This window comes from Bombus pyrosoma, linkage group LG15 (assembly GCF_014825855.1).
Source record: "Bombus pyrosoma isolate SC7728 linkage group LG15, ASM1482585v1, whole genome shotgun sequence".
NCBI classification, from domain to species: Eukaryota; Metazoa; Arthropoda; class Insecta; order Hymenoptera; family Apidae; genus Bombus; species Bombus pyrosoma.
Window position 1 is genome coordinate 196,711 of NC_057784.1, and position 20,627 is coordinate 217,337.

Genomic DNA, 20,627 nt, shown 5'->3' on the forward strand with positions numbered 1-20,627 from the left:
GGAAAGAAAACGATACGGACAATTCTTTTGATCCATTCGAAAGGATTTGAACGTTGCATTTGCTCCGATTATTCGCGAAAAATCGATCTTTTTATTTCGAGTTTGCTAAAAAGATTAAGTAACTTTTTATTTATTTCATCCGCTTTGACTCGATTTTTCTTATTCCCTTTAGCTACTCGGTTCGTTTTAACATAAATAAATTATAATTTTCGTGGTCGATTCTCGTCGTATCGCTGTACTGGAAGAGCAGAACGTTGTAAATTCTAGACGAATGGCCATCCTCATCGAAGCTAAAACAAACGCGATCAATTCCAGGCTGATGATCCGGATACAAAGAAGCAGATCACGTACATGATTAAACAAGGGAACACCGAACTATTCGGCATAGAGCCGAAGACTGGAGTCGTAAAAACCGTTCGTGGTTTGGACTATGAGAGGGAGAACCAGCATATCCTTATAATTGGCACCGTCGAAAATACCAGCGATTCGCCTGGTTCTACTACGAGGGTTGTGATCAATGTCCAGGTATCGATCGTTGTAATTATCTTAGACTCTATTGCATCTTGGAGAAATATTACCATTGTTCAAAGACGAATACTAGCGAATTTCTGTTCCATTTCCAAGATAAAAGAGAGAGGAAATATAGGTTAAAAGGTCGTCTACATCTGGTAAATAGATGTAGCTAGTATAGTTAACGAGTCCGTACCGATCTCGAAAGCTGTAGCGCAGAGGAGTTGAAAACTCCATGCACAACCGGCGATCCTCCCTGCGGGAATATACGCGAGACAGTAGGATTCCGTTTATATAAACCTGTCGGTGGACAAGTTGGTTTAAATAACCGGGTAGTTGTTTATTAGGGTTCGTCTCCGCCACCTATGGTTTTTTTTTCTTTTTTTTCTTTTTTCTCGTTCCTTTAATAGTAATAATGTATGCTCTTATAAGATGATTCTACGAAACATTTGCTCTTAAATACATAATGATGTTGCAAATTTGTATCAACCGCCTAACTTTGCCGAGTATACTTTGTATCTATAGTTTTCGATCCTTCACAGTATCGATCAGAGTTTTAGTTTAATTGAAAGCAGGTCGATTAAGAGGCTACTACTTCGAAATATAATCGGATAATTTTTTTCAAGAAAGATGCTATTACATGCCTTCGTTATTATTCATCAGGACGTTAACGACATTCCACCAGTGTTCACGTCAGTTCCTCGTCCGATTACGCTGGATGACGACGTTCCCATTGGCACGACGGTCATTAATCTCATAGCAACAGATTCCGACGGCACTGCTCCTGGAAATCAAGTACGTACTCGCAATTAGTAATCGTTAGGTGGTGGATCATTTTTCCTTCGTACGAACCTTTTTACTTTGTTTTTCGCGGAATACGTTTATGCTATTTTCTTTGTTGTAAATTATACGTATACATGCGTAATTTCTATTTGTAACCAAGAACGTGACGGATGTTGGTCATGGCAGTTAACGTACAAAAGAAAGTCGATCGTTATTGTCTGTCGATTTATAGGTGAGATACGAAATTGTCGGCCGTGAAGTAGCGAACAAATATTTTGTGATCGATCCGGACACTGGCGTGCTTAGGATACGAGACGACTTGCGTAAGGAAACGAACACTGAATATCAGGTAATGTATGTGTGAATAGATATAGGTATGAAACGCTTAAAATCTGAACGCGTTTCTGTTCGCTTTTATCACAGAGTTCAACGCCGTTCTTTCCACGATGAATCTCGAACGTCTATCGTTGTAATTAGACTTAAGCCGAGCAGCATTCGTCAGGACCAAGTTATTAACGTTTCAGGTTGATGTTCGCGCGTACGACATGGGAGAACCGCAATTGGCGTCTGTCACGACAGTGCCAGTTTATGTTCGTCACGTGGCCACGGTGCCGCCAGAAATCGGCCTAGGTTTTGCAGAAAATTCCTACAACGTCGAAGTACCGGAAGATGCGGCCGACAATACGTTGATCAAGATAATCACGGTCATTAATAGTCACGCGCACGATACTACGCCATTGAAATGCGAAATTTATAGCGGTAACGAGAAGGAATTGTTCGAAGCGAATGTTACGGAGGAACGGAATTGCGCGCTTAGACTGAAGAAAGGAGTCTTGGATTACGAAACAACGGAATCGTACCAAGTGAAGCTTAAGTTGGAATCTTTGTCAGGTCTATTGAATACTGACAGGAATACAACGATGGTACGTATACTTACGAATATGATATATCGACGTTGATTAGTACGTAAATAACAAAGGAATAGTTTAGATTTTAGAAAATAAAAGGAAAGAAAAAAGAAAAAGAATAAAAAAAATATAGTTAGAAAACAACTCAAACGTCGAATCGTAACATTATCAATTTCAAAATATAAAATTTGTTAATCACGTGGTAAATATACGCCGAATAGAATCGATCTACGATTTGCCTTTTCTTTCGAAAGATTCGTTCGAATTTCATTTCTGGATTACAGGTGAAGATTCAGGTGCTCGACGTAAACGACAATAAACCGGAGTTCATTTTCGCGGACAGTAGGGCAAAACTATCGAGAGGACGTTACTTCGCTGCGATTCCCCGAACCGCCCAATTCGCGTCGACGGTTATACAAGTGAAAGCACACGATAAAGATAACGGAAAGTACGGGAAGCTCGAGTACAAAATACTCGGTGGACGAGGATCGGACTACTTCGCCATGGACAGTTCTTCCGGAATAATAAGAACCACCGCGACTTTCGATAACGTGGATCTGTCCGAGCTTCCGTTCAAATTCGACGTTCGGGTTCGAGATAATCCTAATTCGACAGACAACTTCAACTCGATCGTAGCTCCGGTTATAGTGAATCTGATCGAAGAGGAGAATCTAATGATTCTAGTAGTTCAGGACGCGCCATCAGACGCGTTGCAAAAGGAAGCATCCAAGATCGCTGGTATCATCGAGGAGAAGAGCGGTCTTCTGATCGGCATCGATAGAGTAGCAGTGAGGAAAAATTTGACGAAAAATGGAACTGTCGAGATGTACCCTCAGGATTCCGACGTGTGGTTCTACGCGATCGATCCAGATACAGAAGCTATTTTAGATAGGAACAGTTCGCGTATACAAAGGTAAGGGATTCCTTATTTAATACGTTATATTGTTACGATGGCAATATTATCCGTAGTCGTAGAGCATCGATACGAGAATCTAGCGCGAATTGAAACAACCATCGTGATTAGAGTTTTTTGATATAAAAGAGAACAAGCAACTGCATGCTCGTCGCACTTTTCTTTCCTTTCCACTCAAAAATACATGACGATACACGATATGTATATCTATATGTAGTATTATCTAGGAAAAAAGAAACAAAAGAAATAGAGAAAAGGAAAAAGCAATATTATTCTTACTTATTCGTTTCCAAGTCTACGAGTAATTGTTCATTTTCATTACGGGTACGCGAAAAGCTTGCAGTCATCGTAAATAGTAAGTACATAGAACGTAACAATTGTTGCTTTTATAGCTACGTAATGCCGAATCGACGATTCGCGCGCGACTTTGTCTCGAGGCTTATCTACGCATTGCCGAGTGCTCGAATTCCAAGGCGAACTTGCGAAATACGTGTGGTTCTATTGCAGATCGATTATCGAAAAAACGGCTATGTCGAATATCACGTTCGACGTGTCGACGCTGGTCCGAGCGAATGCGATAGACATTCACGCGCCAGTAATGCCAGCCGAGTCAGTACGCACGCAAACCGCCATCGCTTTCAGCGGCGAGGTATTTCCGTATGCCTTGATAATCATCGCCTGTGTCATCTTGATCCTAGGCATAGCTGGCATCATTTATATCTGCGTTTCCTGGTCCAGGTAAGTTGCTCGTTTCCGTTAATGGCAACGTGTATGATTCCAGTCTCGAACGGAATTTGATTTGTTTCCCGTGACCTACCGTTCACGCGTTAATTATATGGAATATATAATTATGTATATTGTATAGAATAGAAAGGAAAACATTGGATATTCGAACGATCGGGCTCGTCTTGATCCCTGACGTGTAATTTAATGATTCGACGGTTCAGACATACCGGCGAATTTTGAGCGCGGCTGTCGCGGCAATAACCTTCTTACCGTGTTAATATCGTGTGAAAGAATCGTTTTCAAGTGGCGCAATGAATATTTATACCAGCGACGAGCCCGCGTACCATGCAAATTCATCGTTCCCTTTATTACATTCGTTGGAATTAATTACGCTTTCCGGCATAGTTACCTCTTAAATTAAAATTAAAGTTAAAATTACAATTAAAATTAAAACGTTTAGCGCTGGTATACGTCACACGTTCGTTCAACACTAACTATTCGCTATACGAATATTCTGTTGTCTCGTGTGCATAGATACAAAGCGTACAAGGAACGAATGCAGCGGATGTACGTCGTGCCCCGTTACGATCCTGTGTACGTCGAGCCAAATTTGAAAGAATACGAGACACAGGTGCTTCAAATGAGCGTGCCTGTCGACGACAACGACAGCTATAACGACCTCCAGCTTGATTTCAGCAATAAGAATCATGCGTTCAGCTTGGACAATGTCAGCTATATTACCAAAGATCACGGAGAAAGTACCGGTAATTCAAATATTTTGCAACGATCATTACAGTTACATACACGCTATTTTATTGTCTATTATAATATCAGCATGTGTAAAACATGTATCGATGATCTCCGAAATATATTTGGATAGGGCCCTGATCAATTTCCAAGCTCTTCGGCCGACTAAGTATATCGTCAGGTGTAGAAAACGTAAGAAACGGTGGACAGAATCTTTTGCAAATATTCAAGCACGATGTACAACGACGAACCGCTTTGTTGCAAGGTCTATCCTTGTGCGACGAGAAGTTCCAAGTAAACCTTAAAACGATAAGAAATATCATATAGCTGAAACGGTTAAAGATAAGAGCGGGTAAAATACACCGCTTTAAAAGTAATTGTTTGCTTCGCAAGGTTTGATACTCTATCCATGTGAATTTATTACATCACACCGGTTTCCATTCACCCTTACCATTCACCCTTCGCCTATTTTTCTGCTTTTTATCTTTGGAAATCTTTCGAATCGCAAATTCGTACGAATCATTTTGAACGGTGGAATATCGAGTATCAAAGCGGAAGCGAAAACTCGGTTTTTAACAACGCTACGATATTTCATAGTTAACCATCGATTTGCTGGTCGAAGAAGAGTTTGAAAATTCTCGAATTTTTCTTTTTGTTCCTCTGAAAAATGGTTTCGCTCGACGGGAAAATAATTAGCGGTACGAGGAGGACGGAATTGATGGACGCGTGTTTGTCATCTGTTTAGGTCAACAGAGCCCTGTAAGTTCCGAAGCGGCGACCACGGCACGTGCTTCCAGCATAGTCGGTACCCACGGAGAGACGAACATTCACTCGTTGCGACGATCGACCCTTGGTAGAAAAAATCATAACAGCAACGCGAACACGTTGAACAACCACGACACGACGCCCGTCTTAAATCCGCTCTACAATCACGGTAACGATCTACTCAGTCCTAGTCCGTCGAACGATAACGTCACGTTCAGAGAAAAGAGAGATTATTCTCATCTAGGATTCACGTACTTGGGTGAACAAAGCCCGGTAGAAACGACCACAGAGTTATAAAAGAGATTGCGCGTGAAATTAAAGACGAACAAGGGGCTCGGATATGCTCGACTCGAAACTTTTGCTAGAATTCTTGCTCCAGGTTTTGCGCTGTGCGATCATTTTTTCTTTTTTTTTTTTACGATATCGACCTATCGGTGAAAAGAGACAAATTACAGCGTCGCGTTGCCAAGTATTCGTTATTAATCGCGCGACATGTCCGGCGCCGGCGCGACGCTCGTTTCCAAAGGTGATTGCGCGTTCTTGAGATTAAATTCGCGAGGTAAATTAAAACAAAGTTGGTTTCGTAGCTTTGCCCGAGGCGACGACCGAACCGAAGCGAAACGAAAGCAAATTTAAGCCAGTGCGTTTTTAAACGAGCGCAAGAATTTGTTCCACGTGACGAACTTTCAATCGAATTGTTGCGATGAATAGAGCAGCGCATGTGCCACGACGCGAAACGACATCGCGAATACTCTCTATATCGACGATGAACAAAATCCGGCGAGCTTCTCTCTGCGAAAAGCGTCGAAAAGCTTCGAAAAGCGTCGAAAAGCGTCGAAAAGCGTCGAAAAGCGTCGAAAAGCGTCGAAAAGCGTCGAAAAACTTTCAACGTTGTCGGTCGCGCGTCGCGATTCTACGAAATGCGAATCAACGTGGCACGGCGCGATCAAAATCATCATTTTCACGGTTTTGTTTAGAAAATCCGCCATCGAGCGCGGTTATCACGACTGTACAACGAAATTGCCATCGACTTTGCGACAATAGTGCGCGACTTTAATGTGATTTATGCCTCTTGCTCCGATGCAATGACCAAAAATGCTGCGTGCTCGTGGTATAATCGAAAAGCAAAATTGAAAGATCGAGGCACCGTTCGAGCACGAGTCTTTCAAGTTTTCTCCGACTATCGCCTGATATTCTCAGGGTTAGCGACGGTGAAACTCGATTTTTTACTTTACATCGAGATACGAATACGCATTTCGTTCAAGTATTCGTCCGTCGGTAATTTGTAGCGACGACGAGGATACGAAGAATATACTTTGAATGTGTATACGCATAGACCGTTGGCTACGTCGCTGCCGCTGCGAATATTTCGCCTTGGTGACGAAAAGAAGGTCATTTACATCGAATCTATGCTGTGCAATAGTTCATTATCTGCCGCGATAATGTTGACGAATAGATTTCATTTCGCGCACGATGATGCTTCCATCGTCACTTCTCCTTTACGTCTAAATCGATGATACAAATTTTTATTCGAAACATGCGCAGAAAACGCGTAGCAGTAATTACGAGTCATCGTACCGTCCAACGTAGTAGTAAGGATTAATAATAAAATAATAGATTTCTAAAGGTTGTATGCGAGCGAATAATGGAACGTGTGTGCACTGTGTATATGTGATCGGCCCGTGAACTTAAATATATATATGGACGAGAGAGACCCCCGTAAAACCATTTGTATAATAAGATCTTTTTATTTATAATTGCGCGTTTGCTCATATTATTATTATTATTATTATTATTATTATTATTATTATTATTATTATTATTATTATTATTACTCAACCAATGGTACGCATCGTTGTTACATACTGTTACAGAGTGAAAATTTTCTTCGGCTATTCGCGCGTTATTTTCCCTCGCAAACATTTTTTATTCCCTTTCCTTCTTTTAACCTTGAACTACGAAGCGGACCGCTCTTTCAAAGAGCGGTTTTTTTGCAGATATTCGATAAGTAGGGGGGTGTGATTACGCAATTAAATATAAAATACGTGAAACGAGTTTAAAATACAAAGATACTTACTTACGATTGTTGATCGGCAAATATCGTGTACTTGATATAATAATTTCCAATACAGATTTATTTCGAGCGTTGTATGTAAGATCTGCTAAATCGATTATTTGCATCCATTACATTATGCGGTGAACGATATCCAATAGCGTAATTTATTATATAAGAGAAAATTGTGAGACTTGATCGATTAAATCTCTAGTCGTATGGCGAACACCTTTATAACGAATCTCTCGATCGTTTCTACTTTGTTTAGGATACAACGTTGAAAAATTATCCGCATCGCCGATTCTTTGACTAGAGCGTTAACATCTTTCACTCATAGTTGTTTAAAGTACGAATGCTGTAAAAATTGTTAATACCAATAATAAATCCATTATATTTACATAAAGTCGATCTCTTGTATTAATCTATATAATTTGAAAGCTCGCTGGACTCTTAATCGCAAAATTAAGTAATTAAGTAAAAGTAAATGCTATTAAGAACAAAATTAGTGCGGTTTAGAGCTATCGTTTATAACGTGCCTTGTTTATTAAGGCTCTCTTGACAATTCTTCGTCGATGAAAGAAAGGCTATAACCATACGTGTCTTTGCAAAATCTAGATTTTATCTTTTATTCGATGGTGATAAAGAAAGATAACGAGCGATTAATAATGTTAACATAGCGTCGTATTTATAAATTAATATATATATATATATATATTTGTAAGTATATTGTGCACAATATACATAAGATAAATCTTGATAATATAATAACAATACAATATAATATTTTTACGAAAGTGGTTACAAGTGCAACTGAAAGGACGCAAACTGAAAGACATACTACAAACTGTCCCACTTTGAAACAAAACGCCAACATCTCTCTGCATTAGGAGTATCGTGCACATCGAACGATTCCCGGTTTTCATTTTGTTTAGACTAAACGAATTCCGCCGTGTGATCCCGCTGTGATCATACGTTTGTCTCCGTTGTTCGTAATAAGAAAAGAAAGTAAGATACATGGTAGCAGCAAGATCGCGCGGTAGAATATTATCAGTGCGCGTTACGGAAAATGCGCGGAAAATGTGAAAATGCGAAAATGCGGAAATTGGAAAAAGTAAGTTTTAAGTAATTTCATTGGTAAATCGAGCGGTAAAGTTCAGATGGAAAAAATATGACGCACGCAAATGTATGTCGGCACAGGAGCCGATGCAAGGATGATGTTATCTGTAAATAGGAACTCACGAACAAGATTCCAAACGAAATTGGCCGGTCCCGGTTAAAAGCAGCGTTGATAATTGGAGCAATTAAACTTGTAAACCGATGCGAAAGCTAGGCAATTGACCACACTAGTGGTCGTTCGTACGGTGGTCTAACGTTCGTCATTGACGGAACGGAACGAAAGCTGGTCGAGTGGCGAAACGTCTGGACTAACGAGCAGGGATCGACTAGGACTCGCGTCGGCGCTGTTACAATGCGACGCAGCCGCATCTGGACCCAACCACCGGACGACGTAAGGGCGGAAGATGAGCGGAAGGTGGGAAGGAGAGAGCGTACCGCTCCCGAAGCAGATGACGTCGGAGTTGGCAGCATTTACCCTCGGCAGTATCGTCGCGATAGTACACGACAAAATTCTCTATCGGTGTTTGGTGTGAGATCCATTCGCGGAGGAGACTCGCGGAAACTCCGGGAGTTGACACGTGAGATCGGTACATCGATTTTTCTCGGTAACCAGCATCTTTCTCCAACGACGCTTCGTCGATTGACGTGCGCGCGCGCGCGCGCGTGTGTGTGAGCGCGCGCGTGTGTGTGTGTGTGCGCGCTCGTGTTCGTGTTCGTGTGCGCGCGTTTGTGCGTGTGTGTGTGTGTGTGTGTGTGTGCGTGTACTTCGTCTTGGTCGCCCTCTCAGCGTGCGGGAACCTCTACGTGCTCGTGCTTGAATTTAATAACGGGAAACGGGAGTCGAAAGAAAAACAAAAAGAAAAAAAAAAGAAAAGTGAACGACAAAATGAGAGAGTGAATAGGCGAACGTTAGGAATCGTGGACTATTTGTGAATTGATCTACGGAGAAGAATAATAGGAAATCAGTTTTCCGGTTTTTGTTGCTACAGCGTTACTGGTCCTTTTTCCGCTTTGTTTCCCGCCCTTGTCTCTCTTATGTTTCGAGCAGCTGTCAGCAGGAAGTAGGAGAATCAACAGGACCAGCAACTGGCAGCCTGTTCCACCGTCGAAAGCTGTTTACACGAACGACCCCGCTGGAATATGGCAAGTAATATCATAGAAGAGTAGCTATGAATATTTATGTGAAAGGTCTCGTTTGAGTATTCGTGGCATGCACAATGGTGGTATTTCGATTAAAAGCGGTCAATTTTTCTTTCGTCCATTAGAGCCGTGAGAAGGCATAGCAAGCGACTGTACGTGATTTTCCTGGCAACTTGAATTAATTACCAAGCGTGTAAGTACTTAGGATTAATTGGTAAAATAAGTTGTATGCCTGTGATCGCTTAATCGTGGATTTCCTCTGGTCGTACGATATTAATATGCAGAACCGTATATGAACCGTCCACGCATCGATCCGACAATTTCGCCTTTGATCCCGATTAGTTGCCCGATGGTGTTTTAACATTTCGTCGTTTAGCCCATTAACTCGCGCTGTATAGTCGACTATCGAAACGAAAAGCTGAAACACAGGTATTGTATTGTTGCGCAAGGGCATATCCGATTCGTAGTAATTTTTCAATGCCCTTCGAAGCGTATTTTTTTGAGTATAATTGCGCCCCCAAGAGTGACACGGGCATTCTAAAGGCTCGTTCTTCCAAGATACGGTAGGTTTTAATTCTCGTGAGTGGATCAAAAGATAGACGCACGCTTCGCTTGCATCGCATCACAAGTACTCGCCAGCACCTGCTCGCTTTTATCTTCGTTCTGCTAATATTTACGTTGTTAATCGCGCTCTTTATAAACTTTGAATTCGTTCGAAAGCGTTGATATTGAAAAAATCGAGCGAAAGGCATTTTGTCAACTTTTCCAGTAAAGTCGAAATCACCTGGATTTTAAAGTAACTGATACAAGTGATGTTATCTTTGCAGATCAATGCACTAATTTGATGTCTTGAAAACGACCGACATGAAGTATTTGAAATTCGTCCTATTTACGTTCAACATATTGATATGGGTAAAGTATTAATCGTTTAATTTCGGATTATATCTATATGTATGTATGTATGTATGTATGTATGTATGTATACATATATCGTACGAATAGATATCGGACCATAGATCGGATCGGATCTTTTATATTTCTACGAAATAAAGACAAGAATTCAGAAATATTTCTTTAGTACTTTCTAGTACTTTATAATGAATCGCGGTATTTTCTGATAAAGCGTAAACAAAGAATGAACGCGTATCGTCACTAATAATATACCATTGATACATACACATATATATATATATCGATAAAGTCAATCATCTAGGAAGTTCGATAACAGTTAACAGTAAGTAAGCCAAGAACGGTAGGCTTGTAATAAAAACGAAGCGACACGTAAAAGTTAGGTTTCTAAAAAAGATTGGTCATTTATCGTTAGCGATAAAGTTGCGATGTTTCGACGACAAAAGCGAAGGAAAAAAATGGAGAAACATCGAGCGATTGGCGTAAAGCTCTGAGACGGTAACATTGTCAAAGACAGATGTCTCGTTGCTTTACGGATGATTCGTTTGGAGATTGTAGAATAACGTTCTAATAAACTTCTGTAGAAATAACAATAATAACTCTAGTGATAACCAACGATGTGAAAGCTTTTACGATTCTACGACTAAACGTCATTAGAGTTAGATACAGTATCGTTGAAATACACAGGGTATTTTATGTCACATATGGACCGTGAGATGCAATAATGTGCCGCAATACCAAAGTATACGAAGCTAACGAGATGGAAACGCGTATGCGTCTAAAGAGGAAAACAGAGGGTTCAATTTCGTTGCGTAAACGATATTTTGTTGCGTACCGCGGTTCCATAAAGTACCTTAGAAATGGTTTAGTAGTATAGAGAGTAGCATATCAGTGGCATAACTACATAAAAAGAAATTACTCGATAGTTGGCTGGGTGTACGGTACTGATGATAGGGGCATGCTTGCTATTGGAACCGAGCAAAGGGCACCTGTTAAATCTTTTCGTGCCCGACGCCACGCCGCACGAAACTATTAACCTGATAGCTTGTAGCTTGGTCGGTCTCGGTTTTACGGTGCTGACGGTCGGTTTCTTCGGATGTCGAGCCGCTCTCTATGGAAATCAATGCATACTGGCCACCGTAAGTTATCGATAGATGCACCTTGTGCGCTACACCTATAGCAGAAGTACGGCCAAGGTCTACGATACATTTTTAACTGTCCAGTACATGAGCATGCTCGTGGCACTGATCATTACCGAACTCATCACCGCTGCCGTCGGTGGACTAATGACATTTCGAATACTTTCTGGATTGGAGGAGCGGCTGATTAACAAATTGGCCGAGGATTACGGTCACGAACCGACTAGCGACATACCCTTCAGCCACAGTCTCGACTTTGCGCAATATAAGGTAAAGCTGCTAATAACGCCGATCGATCGTTTATTCACTGAGGTTGTTTATCGCGCGAAATTATTCTTCGGTTATATCGCTGACTCTCCTAGTCGATCGATCGATTAACCACCGGACAACACATAAACTAGCCACTTGCTGAATTCTCGCTCGATCGGACAACTATTCATATTGGTTGTTCTTTTGCATATTGTTCTTTGTGTTAGCGACAAACGTACATACGTCGTATGACATCGCACCTTTAAAAGATGCGATATTTGGAAACGTAAGAACGTTCGACCGTTCGTCACCACGCCAAATCAGTTACGCCATTGAGGTTCCGAAATGCGAGAACGTTTGCAAATTTGCGCAACCGCTCGACGATCTGTAACGGTTTTCGCACGATCCCTTCGTCGTAGCGTCGCGCCGCGTGGAGTCGCGTCGTGTCGATCGGTCGACGGAAATATCCATTAAGTTTCAAAGGCAATTCTCGTCCGCATGTTCGTCTCTATGTATAACGAGCGGCGAGAGATCGAAAGCCGCACAATGCAAATTTTATTTCGCGCCCGAGCGACATCCAATGCACGACACGGTACATCATTCATCCAGCCACATTGCGATGGTCCGAAGAGCACACGAATCATTCCATTACAGTTTAATTGCTGCGGAATACACGGATACGGGGACTACAATGGCACGGCATGGTGGAGAGACGCGCAAATTTCGGGCAACAGGAGGCAGGTCCCGCTTACGTGTTGCGTTTTAAAAAATACAGAGGTACGGAAAAACTGTTTTCGCGGTATAATTACACACCGCCTTTATAGCAGATCCTATACACTTTTAGATACTTTACGAAACGTTAAAAATATACCTGTACGTATGCGGATGTATTGTACATCGAAATATTCCGCGAAAAATTTACATTTTCGTGCCAGCGAGTAAAACCGCGAGTATAAGCGAATAACGAAATAAGTAAAAGTCTGTATATATAATATGTCTGTATATATGAAAATCGATGATTCGTATTACATCGTAGGTAAAAAATACGGGAAGTCCAATGAGCGTCGTGTCGAGAGTGTTCAGCAAACATGTAAGTAATTTGATCGAGTCTGAACTTTCTCTTCATGCTGCATTCATGAAATTCTTATTTCTCGCGGAAGAACGAGAAACCGTGGCTAAACCCGAAACCAATGGACGAAATAGCATGTCAAGTGGAAGACGAAGAGGGTCACGATGGATATCGACATAAAGAGGTAGAGTTTCGCTCAAAGATTTAATCGTTTGAAAGAGAAATATCGTAACGTCGTTGATCTAGTAAAGTATAAAGGTGTTGCGATACTTTCTCGGTTCGTGCATTAATTCCAGCATCGGTTCTGATTTCGTATTAGAAAATGAATAAAACCGTTCTTTTTTTTTTAATAAGTAATAAGTAATTACGTATATACATATATATACGTGCATATATGGTCGGGCAGATTAACGAGAGAATCGAAAGCGCAAAAGGGACAAATATTTTAAACGGCGTAAATTCACGTTTTATGTTCATCGGTCGATTTCTTACGGTATGAAATGTTTTTATAGGGTTGCCTGTCGAAGGTCACAAGTTGGTTGCAGTGCGAGAGCTTCACATTAGTATTCCTGGGCATGGCAATGGCTGGTATACAAGTACGTTTGCACAGAATACCCAAGATTTCAGATATTTGAAATCTAATCACAGTTACGTTCGTATGTTTCAGACATTCGGTATAATAACTTCGGCTTTCCTTTGTCGAACGATAAGGGATATGCAAGTGGATTGAGAAGGCCAAGGGGACAAAAAGAAAAGGGAAACCAATTTCCAGTTGCCAGTTTAGTTGGGTTTACGAGGAGATCGGACGCGTTAGTTTGATATTTCATTCGTTCAGTTTCAACGATTTTGTTATGGAAATCGATTTAATCGAGGGAACAACGATACACGTGATAATACCCGGACGTTTCGAGCAGATTTCACGAGAGATTTGGCGAGACATCCTCCGAAATCACTGGCGAAAGGATTTTTAAGATTTTATTTTTAAAAACGATCGATAGTTGCGACATTTACCGTAGAATAATAGAAAGCTGCGCTTGCTCGAAACCTTCAAAACCATTCCCGTCCCTCGTATGCGTGTTTCATTATAAAATAATCGTAGCGAACTCGAACGACAGACAGATGTCTACGATGCTGTATATAAAACGTTATTCACTCCGAATACGAAATAGTCTGGTTTTACCAACGTTCGCGATAGGACTTTATATCGCGTTCGCGCAATGACGTTCGCTTTCGCAAATCACGAGAAAAACGATATTCTTACTGCGACATTCCTACGCACCGTAAGGTGGTAAATTTCTTTATCACGGGTGAATCTGTAAATACGTATGTACTTACGTGCCGATTAAGAGCGGAGCGAGAAAACGCGGCGAGAGAATCCTTCATCACCCTTTTCTGCTTGCGAAATTCACTTGACAAGATCTCGTTTTTCACACTACGTGCACGCGTGACTTATACATCGGCAAGCGAATACGTTCCAAAATATCTTGTGATCTTTTTACCGGGGAAATACACCGTCGAAGTGAGAATGTGCCCGATATCGATGTGTGTGCGTGTGATAGATGCGATTCATAAATTCATCGACGTAAATACCAGCGCAAGCCGTTTGAGAAAACTGGATGTGTATCCAGATAAAACGAAAACAAGAGATCTATTGTATTCTCCGGTATAGTGTCTGCAATGACGGTTCAGGCAAGAAGAAAGAGAAGACAGATGCATGCATCTTACAATAATTCGTGCCAAATAGATAATATATGTACCGATACATACCTGATGCGACTTGCGACGAGCTAGTTTAACTTTGTTATACCTTTATTTTCTGATAAAATTTGTTGGAAAGTATTTGGCGCGTTCGTAAAATATAGCAGGAAAACAATAAAATTATTGCTCTCTGTACAATACTCTGTAAAATACTTATCCGATGTTTCATATTTTCAACAGCGAACAAAAGTAATTTCATTGTCCCGTTAAAGAAAATTAGACGATTCCTTCATTAGTATCGAATCTACACGATTTTTGTAAGAGCGCTGTACATATTTCGCGCGTATTCTTTTCGTCGGCCGGTAATACGATCATTCGTATCGAAGAAACGAAGAAGCAGCTGCACGAAGTAGACGGTTGGAAGGCGATGTCGATTGACGTTACAGCAAAAACAGAGAATATATCGCTTTGTACTTGATTTTATTAAGAATCAGTTTATACTGGCATAAATGGTAGAAAAACGTTACAGATTTAACGGGCACACAAATGACTATATACGCGTGTTGATAGTTCTACACGAAAACGCATAAGACATAAAATTAATTTTGTAATTTGTTAACAAATACTATGAATAAAAGTACACGCTACGGTCGTTCACTCGTTGTACGGGCCTACAATTTAACGGTATAGGACCATCCGGTGAGCAAATTTGTCGAAATTCTGCAATCTGTAGTAAAAGTTAATATGTGGCAAACGTATTGAGGTATTTGAGTATATGTAATCGTTATAAACTATAGAAATCGATAGTTTTACCTGAGACGATGATATAGCGATCGGTTCAGGTTGCAAGATCCACGTAACAATTTCACTGCAGGGTGGCTGAGTAAGAGAACCGTTGTAAGTATAATAATCCGTCTGGAAGTGTGGAAATATCCATAGCAGCGGAAACGGTGGAACGTGCACCTTCGTCCCTGGTTTAACAATTCGTCGCAGATTTCTCACGATATGATCCAAATAGGGATTATCCGCGTTCGTAATCTATCAATATTAATTTAATAATAATAATTTATTTACTCGATCTGCTTTATATCTTTTATAAATTTTATAAAAATTTCAATTTAAACAGATAGCTTTTCTACTTCCATAACTAAACTATGAGATACGATTTAACCTGAAAAAAGAACGAGATGATCAGTATGCCATCGCTTTCTTTAGCAGCGATCGCCTCCAAAAGTGAGTTAAAGCCGCGTTTTATGTGCCACACTTGTAATTCCATGGGATATCGAACGTAATCTAACGTATGTTCGCTGCCTTCGTCGTTCGATTGTCCCCAATGAAACATCATCGAGCAGAGGTCGTAAACGTTAGTCAAACAGCCACCTTCGATATATGGTCGATTCAAGTTGCCCCACATTGTGCTCACTATCACTGCAAATTGAATAGTGATTGATTATTAAAAGGATCAGCGGACGATAAATTACGACCGGTCGAAAGGTGAACGAGATGATCCTTAACAAATTTGATATTAAAAATATATATAACGTAAGAACGATAGAGAAGGAAACTCTTGACGACAAAATGTTCTTGCAAACGTTCTAACCACAGTTGATAGAAAAAAAGAAAAAGGATGTAACTTTTAAGTAATATTGTATGAATACGGAGAACTTTTCAATGTACATATGTAACTAGGTGTGCAATACGGAGCTGCAATACGGGCGTGATTCCATCATTTTTGACGGATAATAAGTTAGTAACGATTTTGCTTATTAAAACAGTGGAAAATTTGCACCGTTATTTTCGTTATTCGCTATAGTCGTGGATAGTGGTCCTTTATCGTAGCCGTTCCAACGGAGAGGTTTGGACGGTTGCACCACAACGACGAGCCGTGTTGCAATGTTGATTGGTGACTGATTGCTACCATTGCTATCAGGATACAGCAGTTTCCACATGTGGGGCCCGTTGCGGTCCGTATAACCGAACGTGAACGGAGGAAAATTGCATTCGTTCTCTACCCAGGGAAATAATTGGGTCCAATCCAGAACTTCGGTCAGTAGCAAAACTAGTAACGAACGGTTCTATGTATAAATACGATAGGACAAAGTATAAGGTAGGGAAAAACGGACGAATCGTCTTACATATGAGGAGAACGCTGCTACATATGATCATAAATTCCGATGCTGATATATTTATCATTTTCAATGACCGTCCAACTTAATTTTATCGGGTGATACGCATTGGGTTACGCTCTGCGTAAAATTCGCGATCGCACAGGTTTTCTCACATGGATCTATACGCACATACGAGAATTTCACTTGTGAATTTTAAAGGGAACATCCAATAAAATAATCAGCTGGGTAAAATGAAGGATCGACGGATATCGAGCACGGTCTATTTGAATATAACTTCATAGAAAAACCGCGGTTTAATTGTTCCGACCTCGATACCGCGATCGATGTTATGTCATTTCTTTTTGACAGTTGGCAAAGTTAAATTGCAGTAGTAAAAAGATGCGTACGAAATGTGTTGTATAAGATAATATGTAATATATAATAATATGCAATCGCGACTCGTTATCCAAAATAATGAGAACAATCGTTGTATGAAATAAAATGCAGTGTGCAGGTAAGAATACCCTTGCAAATTCGTAACCCTCAAAATTTTTGATCCGTACTATCGTCGTTATCGTCGTTATCGTCGAAGGTGATGGTCGTCGAAAATGGGGCCAATCCCCAGTCGATATCGACGAAAACAATGCAATCGGGATAAAGTTCCCTGCGCTTATTATGAGTGGCCACTGGAGTCAAGATGGTGAAGCTAAAATGCGAAATATCGGCAGCACAGGTGAGTACCAATCTGCTTATGATCAAACTTGTAACGTCCGCTGAGATGGTGATGAAAAAACACCGATTCGGCGAATCATAACTGAATTTTATGAAAATCCTTTTATTCCCGAGGGATTCCTATAAATGTAACGCGACATACGTGCATATTTTGAAAAACCTAAATATAAGGAAATAGTCGAGTAATTTTCTTTTTTCGCCTCGATCGATCCGTTAGTTCAAATAACACTGGAAGGCAATAGGAGTGCAGCAACGATTCGCGGTGGTCCGCTCGCAAACGACGTGTACGAGCTATCGGAAGTGGTATTTCGATGGGGTTCGTCGAATTGTAAAGGTGCGGAACACACGTTGAATGGCACTTGGTTCACGATGGAGGCGCAAGCGATACACTTTAATAAAAGATACGAGACGATCGACAATTGTTGGGACAGACATGACGGACTCGCGATTTGCGCTTATTTCCTACAGGCCTATCAAGTTCCGACTTGGGACGAACATCCGTTGTTCTCCAAGATCACGGACGACTTGCATAAAGTTACACAGCCTGATTCGTGCACAAGGTTATCACCGAGTATGCCACCTTCGTTTTTCCCAAGTAATTAAAATATCGTTTCAAACGCAGTCGTTTCAGTTTCTTCCGTTTTGTCGTAGATTGCTTGTGCTGGATGAGACAGGCTTGTCAAACACCCGGTTATTACACGTACTTGGGCTCGACCACGACCTTTCCGTTTCACGAATGCGTTACTTGGATCGTTTTCCCAGAGCCAGTGAGGATTTCAGAAAATCAGACGGAACTGTTTCGTATGATACGCGACAAACAGGGCATGTGTATCAAGGAAAATTGCCGAGAAGTACAAAAATTAAGCGGTCGTGTAGTTTATTATGTCAATTGAAAATCGAAAATGTTGGATCGATTACAACTGTTTATCAAATGATTCCTCGTGTAGTATTTTAGTGATATCTCATCTGTATAATTCACGTATGATAAATAAAAATTTGATGTATAACTCGGTTGTATCGAGAATATGCAACATAATTTATGTACGATTAATTTATTGCCTCGTTCTATTTTATCGCACAAGTTGACAAAAAAGAAATTTACGTATTTAATATCTTCCCTAACTATTAAGCCAGATAAAATACATGACAAGTAAATATGATGTAAGCCGGTAGCGAAACTGAAAAGCTGAAACGCAAAATCCTTGAGGATTACAATGAATAAATAAAAAATGAAACAAATATCTTGCTTAATGATACGGTAGATAACGTTATTTTGTTACGCAATCAATTACATTAATTAGATATCTAATACGCAACAAGCTTCATGGCAAAGATCAAAAGATGTAATGTGATAATGTGGTAAACTTTTAACGATGTAGTTAACTCTTTTCAGTCACTCTTTTCCATTTTTGGCCATGCAGATGGAAATTCTTGCGATACTCGGTTAAAATATTTACGTGGAACTGTATAGGATAAAAATGTCAAAAGAGAAAAGAAAGTACATAGGTACGTATATATGTTACAATATGGTACAATAATTTTCAAACTTATCGATTTTTTCAGCTACCAAGACCACGATCTTGTCAACGTCGTCATCGGGGTTACCTAAATGGCGACAATCACCGATCAATCTGTGCAAGACAGCTACATGGAGTAAAAAATTTCCACCTCTATATTTGACAAACTATTGGTCGAACGAAGGTACAGCCACAATGACGAATACCGGTAAAACAGGTAATCTTTCTACGTTTTATTTACGCTTAACACCAGAAACGTTTAAATGTTCCATTATGAGGACGCGAGAACGCTTATTTCTCAGCGAGTATAGAATTTTCCGATAGAACACTGCCTGCGATGCGAGGCGGCCCTTTGAGCAAAGACGTGTTTCAATTCATGAACGTGGAATTTCGTTGGGGCCCGGAAGATTCATTGGGTGCGGAACATTCTATAAACGGGATCTGGTTAGAGACTATCTGTTTAAAACTTGGCGCTCGTTGCGTATCGCGACGGTGTTATTCCGCACACGTTTCGAGTCGTTCTATCGACTGCAGGTACTCCATGGAGGCACAGATAATGCATTGGAACACTCGTTACGGATCGATAGAGAAGTGCTTCGACAAACCAGATGGAATTGCGGTGCTCTCCTACCTCATGCAAGTACGGATACTTGTTATAATTGATCCAATCGATTTACTTACGTCGTTATATACACATGCATATCTAAAACTATCGAAAATAGGTGGTTGGCTGCCCTGGAATTCCTGATAATCCTTCGCTAACAAAAATCACTAATAACCTGACGAATATCAAAAGAATGGGAAGCAGTACCAAAATTCCACCTGGTAACGGAATTTTAGTAAAATAATGACATTAGTTTCTTCCCCGTTCCTACTAATTTGCATTCTTTAGAAAATTTGAAAAATTATTCTTCGATAGATTGTCTGCTTTGGATGTTAGAAGCGTGCAAGGCTCATGGCTATTACACATATCCGGGTTCTCTTACCGTTCCACCGTACAGCGAATGCGTTATTTGGATTATTTCATCTACTATTACGAAAATATCCACTCACCAGGTATATTTATTTAAAACGTGGGCTGTTCCATGTAACACACGACATCCTGTTATCTTTTATTTTTTATGCTAGATTGACGCATTTAGGAATCTTTATGATGGCAAGTGGAAAAACATATCGGGAAATTGTAGACAACAACAAAGTCTTCATAGAAGAAGAATTTTATTTGCTACGGATACTGCTGTAACATGAGAAACGCATGGACAAATAATTACTTTATTATTTACTTATCTATTATTATGTGAATATCATTTGCAAAATGTTTCACGCGTTTGCTTCGTAAAGATAAATAAAAATATGACAACTAACGGAACAAGTAATTCTAATCCTCTGTTTAATCTGAATCCTTCGTTGTATAAAATTTATGATACGAAAGATATAAAAGGAGTCAACTGTTCATCATATTTCCTACCTTTGGAAATACATTGCGAACAATGCTTTAAACATTTTTAAACGATATTTGAAAATTTACTTGTTTATCAATGTGTC

At 40.3% G+C, this 20,627-nt stretch overlaps 5 protein-coding genes across 15 annotated transcripts in view; 4 read left to right on the forward strand and 1 right to left on the reverse strand.

The window, feature by feature from the left end:
• Positions 1 to 7,808, forward strand: part of LOC122575960 (cadherin-99C) — a 74,595-nt gene extending 66,787 nt beyond the window's left edge. For all 7 annotated transcript variants that reach the window (XM_043745524.1, XM_043745525.1, XM_043745529.1 and 4 more), the window contains 8 exons: positions 316 to 525; positions 1,174 to 1,305; positions 1,526 to 1,642; positions 1,818 to 2,216; positions 2,486 to 3,114; positions 3,622 to 3,852; positions 4,375 to 4,604; positions 5,333 to 7,808. In XM_043745524.1, the coding sequence (XP_043601459.1) occupies positions 316 to 525; positions 1,174 to 1,305; positions 1,526 to 1,642; positions 1,818 to 2,216; positions 2,486 to 3,114; positions 3,622 to 3,852; positions 4,375 to 4,604; positions 5,333 to 5,649 (2,265 nt within the window). In that variant the 3' untranslated portion in view covers positions 5,650 to 7,808. The remainder of the gene's footprint in view (positions 1 to 315; positions 526 to 1,173; positions 1,306 to 1,525; positions 1,643 to 1,817; positions 2,217 to 2,485; positions 3,115 to 3,621; positions 3,853 to 4,374; positions 4,605 to 5,332) is intronic.
• On the reverse strand, positions 1,156 to 16,918 carry LOC122575967 (carbonic anhydrase 1-like). Of its 3 annotated transcripts, XM_043745539.1 has the most exons (5): positions 16,861 to 16,918; positions 16,515 to 16,784; positions 15,897 to 16,153; positions 15,539 to 15,763; positions 15,325 to 15,452 (listed from the first exon to the last, which is right to left on the reverse strand). In XM_043745539.1, the coding sequence occupies exons 1-5, from the start codon at positions 16,916 to 16,918 to the stop codon at positions 15,351 to 15,353; spliced, it is 912 nt and encodes a 303-aa protein (XP_043601474.1). In that variant the 3' UTR covers positions 15,325 to 15,350. The 3 variants fall into 3 exon arrangements, 1 of the variants encoding a protein (XP_043601474.1); XR_006319597.1 differs by lacking the exon at positions 16,861 to 16,918 and adding an exon at positions 1,156 to 1,294 and having other exon boundaries at positions 14,363 to 15,763; positions 16,515 to 16,674; XR_006319598.1 differs by lacking the exon at positions 16,861 to 16,918 and adding an exon at positions 4,613 to 4,887 and having other exon boundaries at positions 14,363 to 15,763; positions 16,515 to 16,674.
• LOC122575966 (tetraspanin-11-like) lies at positions 7,943 to 14,923 on the forward strand. Of its 3 annotated transcripts, none has more exons than XM_043745537.1 (10): positions 7,943 to 9,668; positions 9,787 to 9,854; positions 10,489 to 10,573; positions 11,497 to 11,709; positions 11,794 to 11,979; positions 12,613 to 12,735; positions 12,995 to 13,048; positions 13,119 to 13,211; positions 13,540 to 13,623; positions 13,695 to 14,923. In XM_043745537.1, the coding sequence occupies exons 3-10, from the start codon at positions 10,526 to 10,528 to the stop codon at positions 13,755 to 13,757; spliced, it is 864 nt and encodes a 287-aa protein (XP_043601472.1). In that variant the 5' UTR covers positions 7,943 to 9,668; positions 9,787 to 9,854; positions 10,489 to 10,525; the 3' UTR covers positions 13,758 to 14,923. The 3 variants fall into 3 exon arrangements, with proteins under 3 accessions (XP_043601472.1, XP_043601471.1, XP_043601473.1); XM_043745536.1 differs by having other exon boundaries at positions 7,943 to 9,664; XM_043745538.1 differs by lacking the exon at positions 9,787 to 9,854 and having other exon boundaries at positions 7,943 to 9,664.
• A 308-nt stretch (positions 16,919 to 17,226) lies between the features above and the next one.
• LOC122575968 (carbonic anhydrase 7-like) lies at positions 17,227 to 18,601 on the forward strand. Its single transcript, XM_043745540.1, has 4 exons — positions 17,227 to 17,347; positions 17,426 to 17,566; positions 17,783 to 18,136; positions 18,217 to 18,601. The coding sequence occupies exons 1-4, from the start codon at positions 17,335 to 17,337 to the stop codon at positions 18,456 to 18,458; spliced, it is 750 nt and encodes a 249-aa protein (XP_043601475.1). The 5' UTR covers positions 17,227 to 17,334; the 3' UTR covers positions 18,459 to 18,601.
• Positions 18,602 to 18,734: 133 nt separating this feature from the next.
• On the forward strand, positions 18,735 to 20,446 carry LOC122575965 (carbonic anhydrase 2-like). Its single transcript, XM_043745535.1, has 6 exons — positions 18,735 to 19,071; positions 19,129 to 19,299; positions 19,385 to 19,722; positions 19,805 to 19,907; positions 20,002 to 20,138; positions 20,211 to 20,446. The coding sequence occupies exons 1-6, from the start codon at positions 19,044 to 19,046 to the stop codon at positions 20,328 to 20,330; spliced, it is 897 nt and encodes a 298-aa protein (XP_043601470.1). The 5' UTR covers positions 18,735 to 19,043; the 3' UTR covers positions 20,331 to 20,446.
• The last annotated feature ends 181 nt before the right edge of the window (positions 20,447 to 20,627 follow it).